Source organism: Heliangelus exortis, chromosome 1 (genome assembly GCF_036169615.1).
Source record: "Heliangelus exortis chromosome 1, bHelExo1.hap1, whole genome shotgun sequence".
Taxonomy (NCBI): domain Eukaryota; kingdom Metazoa; phylum Chordata; class Aves; order Apodiformes; family Trochilidae; genus Heliangelus; species Heliangelus exortis.
Window position 1 is genome coordinate 123,760,416 of NC_092422.1, and position 14,285 is coordinate 123,774,700.

General features: G+C 42.5%; 1 protein-coding gene across 6 annotated transcripts in view; it reads left to right on the top strand.

Annotated features, from left to right (window-relative positions):
• The window catches only part of TMCC3 (transmembrane and coiled-coil domain family 3), a 134,909-nt gene that overhangs the window by 82,617 nt on the left and 38,007 nt on the right, over positions 1–14,285 (top strand). Inside the window, exon 1 of one of the 6 annotated variants that reach the window (XM_071765018.1) lies at positions 5,787–5,989. The exons of 4 other annotated variants lie outside the window; for them this stretch is intronic. In XM_071765018.1, coding sequence (XP_071621119.1) covers positions 5,912–5,989 — 78 coding nt within the window. In that variant the 5' untranslated portion in view covers positions 5,787–5,911. Of the gene's footprint in view, positions 1–5,786; positions 5,990–14,285 lie in introns of those variants that run through there. One more of the 6 variants, XM_071765038.1, reaches the window with a different exon arrangement.

A 14,285-nucleotide genomic window follows, 5' to 3' on the forward strand; every position in this document is an offset into this window, starting at 1 on the left:
TATTGAAGTCTGCTAAAAAGGTGACTCTTATTCACAGCATTTGAAATTCAAAACACTGCCACCATCCTGTAGGTACTCTTTGCACCTCTGCTGTCACTTGGTAGCAGCAATGAGGAATTACTTAGCAGAAATTTCCTAGGCAGTACAAGAACAAGAAAAGGGCTTGAAATTGCTTCTTATCAAACAACTATCAGACGCATGATAGTAGGCAGCAGAGAGAAAGAAGAGGGAGATCTACTACCCTCACCTGGAATTTTTCACTTGCTTCTCTATACTTCACTCCCTATCAATGCATCTCACTAATATGCAATGACAGTCCTAGTTCTGAAGTTTTTTCCTGTGCAGAAAATGGGTACTCACAGTATGTCCATGGCTGCTACATCCTGTATGCACATAAAATACTTCCTAATGGGGAGAGAACAGGGGAGGAGAGAAGGAGTCAATTTAAACTGTTAGTTTGACATCTGAATATTTATCAACATCTTCTGAACGAACGTCAGAGCTTGACAATGCAATCTGTAAGTCTCAGTGTGATCCCTTGGTAGTTAGTGCTGGGAACAGACAAGCCGAGTATCTCCTTTCCTGTGGGTGTGAAAGGTTCATGCTTTGGTAGATAAATTGAGAGTTGTGACAGAGTGCTCACGGGTAACTGCAAGACCAACGTCACTCAGCGCTGCCCCATTTGTCGTCAGAAATGGCACTGGTGCTCTGTCATCAGGCAGAGCATTTCCCCCGAGGCTGGTCGCTACAAGCTTTCAGAAAAGATTTGGAAGGCATGTTAAAAAGTCTCCCGTAAGAATCCTCAGCATCCTGTTTAGAGTACAGATGTTACCACTGTGGAAAAAAAAGGACCTTCACCTTTTTCCTGATTGTACGTTTGCCAGTATACTCTTGACAACGTGTTTAATTTCTCCGAACAAACATCAGAACACAATTCTTAGTCACAATATTTTTAATTCCAGAGAGATCAAGGTTCCCCTCAGAAGAAAGATGTGCTGTGCTGCTGCTTTTACAAACGTGGTAGTGAAAGAAGTAAAGAAGTAAAGTAAATTTCCAAGGTCCAGACTTACAATAAAACTGGAAAGGCGGCAGACCTCTAGCCAGCCTCCCAGTGACAGGATTTCCACGCCTTCCATCTCCCTAAAGGTTTTCTTTCTTGTGATACTTTCCATTGTGTATGTATGACCCCATCTATGGGATTACATGGTGTGGGAGTTGGATTTTGCAAAGTAATGCCCCTCCTTCTCCCTCCATGACATCGATAATTCCTGGCTCACAGGTGGGACTGCTGTGTCTGCTGTGCAGGAAATGGATGGCAAAGGTGCAGCTTTCACAGGGATGAATGAGACAGGAGTCATGGGTAGGAAGCTCAGCCTCCACCTGAGAGGCCTTCTTTGGGCAGTGCTTTGTCTGATCCTCCAAGAAATTTGATTTTCCTAAAATGGGGCAATGTAGGCAGACCCGTGATTGATGTGTATCCCTTTGCATGCCAAATATAGTGGTGCGTTCACCTTTGTGTGAACATTTAAGTCTCACCAGACTTTCCATTCCTAATTAGCATTATTTTTTAAAAGGTTACTTTAAAAGGGTAGGCAAAATAATGTAAATATCAAGAGTTTAACATTGTCTGTCATGCAAGCATGCTGAACTGAGGGAAAACACTGGAAAAAGATAAATTTACTCTTTGCGTCTAAGGACAGCAGGGCAGTCAGTGAGGGGTTTTGAGGTTTTTGAACTTTAAAATTGACAGAATGGATTGCTGGGATGATTTAAGGCTCTTATCATTAATTCAGACTATAGAAATTAATTTTAAAAATGCTTCACAAGAAGAACAAAGGGTGAGAGAATTCATTTATCAGCTAACACTTCTATCTATGTCACTATGAGTCCAGCAGCCTCATGCTCTCACCAGCGTCTGGAAGGATTTGCTTTAGAGTGTTAAAAGTTCAGTTAGGAGGAGGTGCAGTGTGTGGGAAGAGCATTTATGCAAACTCTGTGGGCTTTAGAAAATAACAGTGAGAAAAGTACTTGGTGAGCCTGTCAGATGTACTGTGCTGTGCAGTATTCTGCTGCGTTCAGGGAGTCATGCCTCTGTTTTGGAGTGAGGAAGGAGAGCTGTGCAAACCAGCTGTGTGTGTGAGAGAAGAGGGAGTTGTCTTTGCTGAGACAAGCAAAATTGAATGCATTCTGCAAACATGCCACAGGATTGTAGTTTTTTTGCTCCTGCTACAGGCCAGGGACTACCTAGCAGCACAAATGTGAGGGGAAAAGATAATGGGGAAAAAAAGCACTCTTTGGCTGGGCAAGAGTTGCATGGCACCACAGCTTGATATACACTGACCTTACATGCTGAAGACGGTGATCTGACTCCAGCTTATGAAAAGGACCATTTATCGAGACCTTCTCCAAGTACAGCACAAGACTGCCAAGATGGTAACAGCTCCTAATCACGTTGTGTGAAAGGGCTCTCCTGACCTGTGGGACAGGTGACTCTACTCAGGCAGCTCTTTCTGCTCCACTGTAGCTTGCTGGCTCTGTGCAGCATTGCTCCTGGTTGCCCAGCTTGCTGCTCCATGGTCACAGCTCCTCCAGGAACTGCCCACTACCAGGGCATTTACTGCTGGTGCAGTGCATGGGACCTGTTGTTGCTGAGGTTCAACAAGGCCAAGTGCCAGGTCCTGCACTTTGGCCACAACAACCCCATGGGGAGCTCCAGGCTGGGGACAGAGTGGTTGGAGAGCAGCCAGACAGAGAGGGACCTGGGAGTCTGGATTGACAGGAAGCTGAACATGAGCCAGCAGTGTGCCCAGGTAGCCAAGAAGGCCAATGGCATCCTGGCCTGGATCAGGAACAGCGTGGCCAGCAGGCCCAAGGAAGTGATTCTGCCCCTGTACTCAGTGCTGGTGAGGCCACACCTTGAGTCCTGTGTCCAGTTCTGGGCCCCTCAGTTTAGGAAGGAGATTGAGGTGCTGGAGCAGGTCCAAAGGAGGGCAACCAGGCTGGTGAAGGGACTCGAGCACAGATCCTATGAGGAGAGGCTGAGGGAGCTGGGGGTGTTCAGCCTGGAGAAGAGGAGGCTCAGGGGAGACCTCATCACTCTCTACAACTCCCTGTAAGGAGATTGTAGCCAGGGGGGGGGTTGGTCTCTTTACCCAGGCAACTCTCAGCAAGACAAGAGGGCACAGTTTTAAGTTGTGCCAGGGGAGGTTTAGGTTGGAGATTAGAAAGAATTTCTTTACTGAGAGGGTGATCAGACATTGGAATGGGCTGCCCCGGGAAGTAATGGATTCTCCATCCGTGGAGAATCCATCTCTTATTTAAAAAGAGACTGGATGTGGCACCCAGTGCCATGGTCTGGTAACTGCAGCGGTAGTGGATCAAAGGTTGGACTTGATGATCTCTGAGGTCCCTTCCAACCCAGCCAATTTTATGATTCTATGATTCTATGGCATTAACAGGCACCACTGAGGGCAGTGCCCAAGCAAGAGGATCCATAGGCTTGATTGGAAGGTGTGACTAATGCAACACCAAAGTCTTATGAGAGACAAACCACGTTATCCTCTCTTTTACATTAGGAGAGTTCTTTCTTCATAAGTATATTAGTATGTATGGTAAGACTACTGAGCCTAACCACATATGATATACCTCTAAATACATATTGAACATCCCTGCCTCTTTGTATCTTGAAGGGAAATTTTATTATTTTTTGGCTAGTATGCTCATATTACTTAAATAAAACTCTAAAACTTTTGAATAAAGAATGATTTAGAATAAGCCTTATATTACTAAAGAACCAAGCAGTTCAAGCCTTTTATGTGTCCCATTTCCAACTGCTTAACCTCTCTATGCTTTGATCAACTACATCTGGCAAGGCTTAAAAAACCTCCTGAAGGTTTCTGGGGAAATAAGGGTGTTTCATCCTGTGTGCTGGAACCTGCACAGTCCCCTTTGGAAATGTGCAATTATTACTTCAGAGAAAACCCCAAACCCACAATATTTGCCTATTTGATTTCTTACTGACCTTTACCTCCAGAGTTCCCTACCCTCTGGCACATTTTGAGTATTGAATTAACTTTAATGTCTGAGCTGAAGAAATCCAGTTCCCATTTTAAAGCTTTTTCCCAGCAGCCTTCCAACTTCAGCTATCCTGTTCAGCAAGGAAGCATAGGAAGCATGGCAAGTCATCACCTGTCCCTTAGTAAGCCAACTCACTACCTAATGGGTCTATGAATTTGGGATAACTTTGTTAAAACTGGCGTTAGAGTTGAAGAAGAAACACCTGCCAAGAAGGTGAGGTCTAGGATTTATTTTTACTTTGGAAATCTCAAGACTTTAATTTTTTAATCAGGATTAAAAAAAAAAAAAAAAGCCTTTGTGTCAGGTAACTAACCTCCGATAGCAGTGTTATCTTAGAACATTAGATTCCAATAAAAATGTAAATACTGGCAGGGAAACATTTTTCAAAAGCTGCATGCTCCCCCTAGGCTAGTTAGCTATGTTGATTTATGTATGTTTATATATGCACACGCCTTGGGACTGTTGCTGTCTCCAACTGGAGAAGAAAAGCAGAGTGACTCACACATGAGCTCGATAAAAACTGTACCTAAAAGGTGAAGTCGTGCAAGGGAGTCAGTCTGAAGGAACTCCAGATTTACCTTGTTTAGCAAGGTAGAATTGGCAACTCAGCTATTCTGTTTAGTCCAGGAAAGAAAAAAGTACATCTCCTGTGCAATTTAATGAGTAAGTAGTATTCTACTTACATTTTTTCAGTAGTTTAAAATGTATTAAGTACTACTGATTTAAATGCATTCCTCAGCACAGGTGTCCTGAAGATGAACACAAAAATCAATCAGGAACTGTGTTTAAGTCTTAGGAACTGGCATATGCATGCCCTGGAAAGTGTGTTTTCAGAAGTATGGTTCAGAAGTATGGTTTGAAGCTCCCCTGTGCCAGGCTACTGAAGGACTTACTTCATAGGTGTCATGTGCAGCAACAGGGACTGAATTTCTTACCGTGTTCCGCTCACCACTTTGGAAAACACAGCCCCTGATACTGCAGTCGGTTCGAGGGGACTTTTGTAACATGTTTGTTGTGTAAATCTCTAGGTATCAAAAGCTTTCCGGCAGCAGCACTCAACCGTGTCCAGGGTGCTCTGTGCTACCACAGTCAAACCCTCAGAAGTGAGTTTGCCCCAGACTGACAACATACTTAATACTTCGGGTTTCTTCCTTTTCCCTTTGGGCTTGTAGGATTCGGTATATTTTGTGATGTTTCGCTGTAGCCACAGGGTCTAGATTGCTGTTACCAGAAGTGGAAATGGCCACTCGATGATAACCCCCTCCAAGGGCTGGCGCGTTAGCCAAAATCCTGAAGCGCACCAGTGGCCATCAGCGGGAGGCATGGCCCTGTCACCTCTCTGTCCATAACTCTAGGAGGTCATCCCAGATCCCTCCAGCTCTCTCAGAAGCGCCAGCCTTCAAAATTAAACCCCCCCAAAAAATCCGATTTATGGCCCGCCCCCACCCCTTCCTCCCCTCAGGCGTTCTCCCTTCTTCGAAGCCGGGGGTGCTTGGGAGGGGGTGAGAACACCACAGCCATGACCCCTTCTCCTCGCCACCCGACCGTTGGGCGCCATAACGGGCGAGTCGGCACCTTCCTCCTCCCTCCTCATGCGGCGGGAGCCGGAGAGCTGAGGGGTTAACCCGGGTGTGCCGGCTCGGGAAGATCGGAGCGGCTGCCGCCGGAGTGCGGGAGGGCCGGGCACGCCCCTCCGGGCGTGCCCGGCCCTCCCGCACTCCGGCGGCAGCAGCTTCGCTCCTCAGTGCCGCTGCCGGGACCCAGACCTGAGCGCGGGCTTTTGCCTCTGGGGATCAAAAAGAGGAGGAGGCGGCAGCGGTAGCAGCGGGGGAACATGCCGGGCAGCGACACGGCGTTAGCCGTGGATAGGACGTATTCGGACCCGGAGCGGCACCGGCGCCGCAAGACGCGGGTAAAACGTGTGAGGGGGCAGGGAAAAGGCTGTCGGGGCAGCCGAGGGTGGTGGGGGCTGCCCGGGGGGGAAAGAGGCAGCCTCTCTGTCGTGTTTCCCTTCAGAGGTGCCTGCGGTTGTGGATCGAAAGAAAGAAGGTTTTCGCTTTTTTTTTTTTTTTTTTTTTTTTTTTTAAATCGGTGTTGCTTTAATGTTCCTGCTCGAAGTGCTCTTTGGCGTAGGAAAATTAAATGAAACTGGGTGTTGACATAACAGAAGCCGATGTTCAGGGAATCTCCGCAGTAGAAACTAGTTGCAGGCGAGAGTAAGAGAGAACTCACTCACCAAAGTCAGCAGCGCTGGGGGATTTCACGAAGTAATTCTGGGTCTTGGTCACACTGGTGAATACTTAGTTTTGGTCTTGTTTCTCGAAGTCTGTTTAATAAGCTGTGGAATAGGTGATGGGTAGCAGGGGAGGATGATTACCCCTTCTTTTCCTTACAAAGAGGGCTGTGGTAGGGCTGGAGATGGAGAGAAAAGGTGTAGCTGTGTGTGGTGCAGTTAAATCAAGAGTATACTGCATATCCATGATATATGGCTTTATGGGATTGTTTTTCTTACAGTCTACTGGCAAGTTTATCTTTTGGACTGAATGATCTTGGAGGTCTCATCCAACCTAAGCATTCTGTGAAATTTATCTTAACTGTTCTGATGTTTTTTCTTCATGTAATGTATGATAAACATGTATAGGCTGTGTGCTTGTGATCCTTTTGGATATTTAGCAGCCTTTGTGGCAAGTGTCCTGCTTTTGAGAGCAATTGGCTCACTAGTGAATGCACAGATTTAAAATTCTCAGTGAAGTGCTTAGCTTAAACAGGTGGAAGCTCCTTCTTCCCATGCACTGCAGGAAGGTTCTTGGAGTTTTTGGGTTTTGGCTTTGTGATGTTTTATCCCTCCAGCCCATTAATTAAAAGTGCTGGAAAGGAGATGAAGTGCTTCAGATTGCTGCTACAGAGTGAGATGTTTTAAAAATTGGTAACCCTGTCTTTAGCTTTACTGCTAGAGTCTACAGTGCTCTTCATACCCTGAGCTGGGTGCTCATGCTAGTCACAACTCAGATAAAAATTGTATGTATTTTCTTTGCTTTTCTCTTTGAAAGTTAATTGATTAGTTTATGTTAATTCTTCCTATAAGAAAAATAATGTTCTGCCTATATTACTGTGGCCATGCAATAAAGTTGCATACCTTCAAGGATGATTTTTGGTAAATTTAGAAATGAAATCTGAAGTCTCTGCTCTACAGTTTAGTTAATCTGCTTAAATGCATAAAGTATCATGCCTACGTTCGATGTTTTATATTGTCCTTGTGTGTGGACATGCTTAAGATAATTTTATGAAAGCATTTGACTTCTGTCTGATTTTTTTGTTTCTTTTGGTCAGGATTAGCCTCTCCTTACCTTCCTGCGATCATGAGAATTGGAAATATAACTCTGTAACGAGTTTGTAGAGTTGTATGTAATTTCATTGCCCCAGGGTTTCAGCTTTACAAGATGTGTCAGCACAGAACTTGTAATTTATTTGCTAGAGGTGGTAGCTGTAGGTTGTAAGTTCCAAAGGATGGTAGGAACTTGCATTTAAGCCATGTGTGCTTATTCCAGACAAATAGGAATTTTTCCTGGGTAAACTTCCTGGGTAACTTCAACATTCCTCTTACTGCTTTAAGGGTGGGGGAGGAATAGAGCAGCATTGGCACTGGATGGCAGCAACAACTGGTGGTATTATGTAGGAAAGAAGCAAGAGAGCAGAATGTTGTTTTTCTCTTAGAGACTGACCAAAAAGCGTCAGAGCAGCTGGAATTTAAGCTGCCATTCCCAATTTAGGCTGCATTAAGCTGCTTTCCCATGGACAAAAATAAGAGCATCAACACATCACTGAAGAGCTGATGAGGGGGGTGCTCAGAGAACATGAACAAACTAGGAGACTTGTTTCTGTGAAGAAAGTCTTGGAGTTGATTTTGTCAGCAGGATCGGAACGGTGTAGGAAGTAGCTTAAGATCCATTTAATAAAGCCTGGCAAAAAGAGAGATGTCAAAGTAGTTGATTTATCTTGTAGTCTGTATAACAGGCTACAAGTGGTCCAGTTTTTAGGTGGGCAAGCTTTGAAGTGCTTCTCCAGCCCTATAGGTTATTGCCTGTGTCTTTCAAGCCCATCTGAGGATTTTTCTTACAAGAGAGTGAAGCCTTCACTGGAGAGAAGAAAGAAGACAGATTCAGAATGTCAGCTGTAAGGCATTGTCAAATTGGATTTGCTGAAGTGCTAGAACAATTTACTGTGAATATAGCATCCTGAGTTTGTAAATGGGGAAAAGGATTTTAAAATTTCTGCTGCAGCTCAAAAGCTTCTCCAGTGTAAGACAACAAGTCTGTTCAATACCTTCTTCTCTGAGGCAATTTGAAGTGTGAGGTGTCCTGGGCTCTGCTGACAAGTCTCGAGTGAGCAATATATCACATTTTATGCAGTTTCCAGTGCTTGAAAGAGAGAAAATATTTTAATGAAGAACAGCTGAGTCATTCTTAACATGGGGGGACTAATTGCTGCCTAAGGAAGCCAAGTATTTTGAGGGAGAGGCTGGATTCCTGTTCTCTTCCTTGGACAACTCACAAGAGAGCTTCCCTGTGCTCTGCATGGCAGCACAAAGTATATGTGGCAAAAACCTACTGTTACTCCTACTGCATTAATATCAGAACCTTACAGTTTTGGTATTATTTGATGGGAATAGATGTGGTTTCCTTGATTCTGGTAGATCATCTGTCCTGAGCTTTAAGAGAGATACTTTTCCAGGAGACTTTTCCTGCCTCTCCTTGTCAACAATACCTGGTCCCTATAATCTGGGTTACAGCAGCTTGCTTGGGCAGTACAGGTGGAATCAGTGTGGACAATCGAGCTGTGCACAATGCTTCAGGTTCACCTCTGCTAATGACATCTGTTGCACCTTCACTGGGCTTCATATCCACTACTAGGCATGCAATGCTTTGAGAACTATTGCAAACCTTTCAAAAGATTTCATGGCCTAAGCCATGGAATAAGACAAGATTTGGCAACAGGGGTTGCATATTTAGTTGTTAATGCACCAAGTAGTGTTCTTGCTGGAATGCAGCTTGCAGGAAAGCTGAAGTGTTTCTTCAGAGACTTGCTTTTGCAGGGACTACTGTGGGAGATTAGAGGTGCTGAGGTTCTGGCTACACCATGCTTCTTAGGCAGTAAATCCATGCAGAGATCTATGTAGTTGCAATAGTAACATTCCTGATGCTCAGACTGGCTTGGCTAAACTAATTTATGCCTCATTCTGTTGACTTTTGCTTCTAGAGCGTTGTTTCAGGACGGCCTTTCAAGCTCTTTTAAAACTATCATCTCTGACTGAGATGAAGACTTAAGAAACGTGTACACAATTTTTTTCTTGCTGCTAAGGGCATTGTTCTTCACTCTTCTCTCTTACCCCTTACAGGACAACAATCCTCCACACTATTAGAAATGTGTATGTATGACCTTGTAGGACAAAAATCCTTTTCCAGTACAGCTAAAATGTGAGTTCCTTTACTGCATCCCACCAGAAGTCTATGCAGTAATACAAGCTGCTTTTAATAAGTACCAGATGCATTAGAGATATGCACAAAGTCCTGATTTCTTGCATACTGGAGCCTATTCAGAACTTTCTTTTATTAGTGGTAGACATATCTGAAATGGTAATAATTCTTCCTTTATTTATTAACAAATAGAGAAACTTAATTTCCATCTTGTGCTTTCAGCCTTAGTGAGACTAGGAATAGAATCAGTGTTTTGAGGGTAAACTGATTATTTTGTGATCACACATATGCAAAAAAGCTCATATGAAAAAAGAATACACTTGCCTTTCCAGTGATGCAAGAATATTTTGTGGAATGTCTCATCTCATTTTCTATGTCTGTCTTATGATCCCTCCCATTCATCTTGCCTGTAAGCAAGGCAGCCTTTTAAATCTCTCCTCATATGGAAGTCTGAAAAGCTCTTAATCACTTTCATGATTAGAGGTCCTTAGATTCCCTTTATTGCTTAAAATCTTTAGTATGTTTGGAGGAATAACATAGAGGGACCTAGAAGGTTTTAAAATGTATTTATTTATTTATTTTTTTAAAAAGGACCCAAACAAAAAAACTCAAAACATCCAAGCAAAGCCCCACCCAAAACAAAAAGGCACCCCACCCACAGTTGTAGGAGAAAGGGAGATTTAATCTCCTGGTGTTCCTTTAAATGCAAAGAGTGCTGCAGGAGAAATGCTTGTTCTGGGCTTTTCTGACTTGTAACCAAACCTTCAGCTATTCTGTGCTCAAAGAACTTATGCACACTTTTCCCACAGTTCCCTCATGTTTTGACAAGAGATGAAGATAACTTGATGAGACAGAATATTGTTAAGATCTCCAGGCATTGGTTTTAAATGCACGGTGTATCTAGAAATGTGTGAAACCTGTCAAAGAGTAGGCTGTGTGAGGCAGGAGTATTGGGAATATAAGAGAGGGAAGCCACAATTGTTATGTGAACTCCAAAATAACCCACCAGATCAGCTGATGGAACTGAAGAAAAGCCTGGTTTGTTCATGTAAAACATGAACAAACATGCTTTGATTATTTTGTCACTAAAACTGTGCTAAGGGTCAATGTTAGGTGTAATTTGTTGATTGCAAATGGAAAAAAAAAAGGGTGAAATTGTTGCTGTACAGCTTTAGTATAGTATTTCTGTGCTTCCCTGATCCTGCATGGTGAATCTACTTGGTACAGTTATAAGCCATCAAAGTTTATTTTCACTCAATCCACCTTCTCCCTTCTCAACCGAGGAGAGAGTTTTAAACAGTGAGTAGAAGTGGGATGCATGTTCTTTTAAAGGTTTAAGCTTGTTTTTAGGTTTGGAAGTTCTATATTTAGATCCCTCACAGTTCTTGGTCTCTACTTGGAAAATTTGTTTCTCCGAAGATTGTACGGTGTCTCCTTCGCTGTGTTTCTGGTTAATCACCTTTTTAAATCTTAGGTATATTAATCAAATGGTCACTGGGAGAAAATCAGCAACCTTCTGGTTTGCTTTCTTTTTTGAAGGACATTTAATCTGTCCTTCTGTCAGGTTGGCAGTGGTGAGGTAGGGAGATGCCAACAGCCATAGATCTCCATAGGTAAGGCTTTTAGTAGGCAGCACCTGGCACCAAGTCTGCATCAAGGCTGAACCTCGAAAGTTATGGCTAAATTTGATGTTTAACATTGTTTAGGTAGGAAGATTTCCTCTGACTCTTTTCCAATTTTCATTGTTTTGGCACCATTAGCAAGTGTGCAGCTTTCATTTTCACCCCCACAGTGAGTGTGGTTTTGGGAGAGATCTGTGTTGGAGATGAGTTTCTGTGTAGTGTTTTGGAATGGTGGAATATAATTCTTGCTTTTCGTTGATGTATCCAGAGAGAGAAACTTGGGTGAAAAGCATTTGCACTATTGCTAATGAGGGATGCAAATATTTTTATTATTGCAGGTTTTCTGTTTTTCCCTTAGTGTGAAAGCAGAGCATAGGATTAATATGCAAAGCCAAAAATAAACCTGCTGTTCTAAAGCCTTGACATATGGGACCTGGTATGCAACTGGGACGGCTTGGAGCTCTGTGCAGCTAACCTTTTTCTGACACTTAGCAAATGAAAGTTCCTCTATGGCAGTTTTTGGTATCATTGTAAATAATCTGAGCTTTAATTTAGGGACAAGGATGAAAGTGGAGGGATGTCTCTACTGGCTGAGGTATGAAGAATATTTACAAATTGTGAGCTGTGATGTTATTGTAGAAAGCTGAAACGGGAAACTTTTTTTCCCTCCCAAACAATCCAGAAAAGCTTAATGATATTTAGAGCTGGCCCGTTTCATTATTATTCTGTTCAGGTGTTGCAACTGGATAGAATTCCAGAGGGCAGGTGTTATAGAAATTACTGCTACTAATATGTTCTTAGTCATCTTCATATTGGGTGTGGAGACTATGCTGTACTTTAATGGTCCTTTGATATAAAATATTTGGCATCCATTCTAAGTACTTCTTGGTTAACCTTTACTATTATAGGTACTTTTCCTTTGGTTTACCTGTTTGTGTACACTTTAGCAGCAGTTACATTCCTTTGTAAACATTTTCAGTAGTTCTGGATGACAGAGTTACCTGGGAATGTGAAGAATTAATACTCTGCTATTGAGTTAAAAGAAAAATGTGATCCAGCTAGTGCTGAATCCACTGGAAACTTTTATTGACATCAGTGGCCTCTGAAACCAAACTGAGATAAATTAGAACGGCCTTATGGAAAATTCTCTATGTATTAAGTGTTCTTTCACAGGATGGTAGATGCTACTTCCAGTTCGAATTATAGTCTCATCGAGTTTAAACTAGGATGGTGTAGGTGGGTTTTCATCTTTGTTTTTGTTGTGTAAACAAAGCCATCTTGTAGTGGCTTTGGCTACAAAACTATGGAAACCTGTTTAGTTTCCTGGCAAAGGTTGTGACCAAAAGAGGAGCCTGTTTATGTGTGTTTGTTTATATTTAAGGATTCCAACAATTCAACACGCCGATTATCTCTGTCATGTGATTTATTTTTTTTTATTTTATTAAAGCTAATAGGACTATGGCTTTTAAAAAGGCTATTTGTGTGCATTTAGAAGATCCCACAGTGTCGGCTTCTTAAGCATTAAATAAGATATTTTTTTCTATTCACTTGATAATACTGTGTTTAAAGCAAGGCTTTTTAAGTTAAAGAATTCTGGAGGAAGTTGGTGTTTTAAAGACAGAGTGGAAGTCCTCCATTCTTAAGAAAAAAATTTATATTTGCCTACCACCACCAAAAGAGCAAGTAACACTGCTCACAGGCAATGCAAGGAGTCAGAAATTTCGGGTCTGTAGTTTATTAGCTTTTAAATCTAAGTGAATTTCTAAGTGGGCTTTCAGTGCTACACTATGAGAACTTCAGCGACAGGAAGAGAAGCCTTGTTACGGGAAGTAGGTGTAACAAGTTTCTCTGGTTTTGTACCAACTTTTATTCCAAGTTATTCCACTACACGTAACACAAATTAAAATTAAGCTAATGCTTGTTGTTCAAAATACAAATTGATAGAAATATGCAGAAAAAATGGTGCTTTATACCGGCATGTCTGTACAGGTATGGGATGCCCTAAGATCAAAGTGACAGACCTATTAGAGCTGACTCTTCACATTTTTCTAATTCAGGGCATTATAGCATAGTAGGTTTCTATACCGTGTAAGTCTACTAAGAACATCTTAAGATTCACTGCTTTACCCTCTCTTTCTAACAGACAAATTTAAATCAAATGGGAGGTGGCTGTTTGCTGGAGTCTGGTGGTCATTGGCTGTGTTTTGGATTACCATAGAGAAGCAGCTTTGGCTGAAAGCTGCAGACAGCTGTGAGGAAAGGTGGAAGCTTTGGAACAGAGTAGGATCAAACCCAGTACTAGTCTCAGAGAGAATTTTAATGTTAGAAAAACTAAATAAACAAGTTTTGTTGAGTGAGAGTTGCCTAGATCAGGCATGAGGAACTCGGGGAGGGCCAAAGGACACTTCTGACTGCACTGATTCACAGCCTCAACTCTGCAGCACCACAGGTTGTCACCTTCATTCACCCTGCCAGCTCGGGCAAAGCTGCTCACAGCTATAACAGCACCCTAGCATGAGGCTCCTTCACCCCCACTGTGGTCATCTAGTGCTTACAGATTCTGCACCCCTGCCAGTGCCAAGTGTCCTCACTCCAGGACTGAGAGGCCAGGGAGGTGTGTGGGCAGTTCTCAGAAAGTTTTGGGCATGGTCAGGGCAATAGCTAAGGTAGCAGGGACAGATAATAGAAAGAGGAATAGAGGTGGGATTTTTTTTCATGCTCTGCCCAGAATGGAATCCCTCCTGCTTTTCATGTCTCTTGTTCACGTTTTTTTAGGACAAGTGTCTAAATGTTGTAGAAGCTGTAGTTGAGGCACATAATTTCGTCTACAGTTAAGTTTTGTATGTACTGGTCTGGAACCTCTGAATCCACACTTTTGTGCTGTAAGATCACTGAATTATCAGTGTTAAAATACTATTTTAACAATGTCAGTATACTAAAAATTATTTTATTCTTATAAAATAGTAAATTATAATTACTCATGTAGGTCTAGAAGTAACAGGAGTTCAAATCTAAAAATTAAAGTAACCAGGAAAGGACAAGATGTTTGTTGATGTTGGGGGTGGAGCACGCATTAAAAAAAAAACAAAACAAAGCAACGAATCGGAAATAA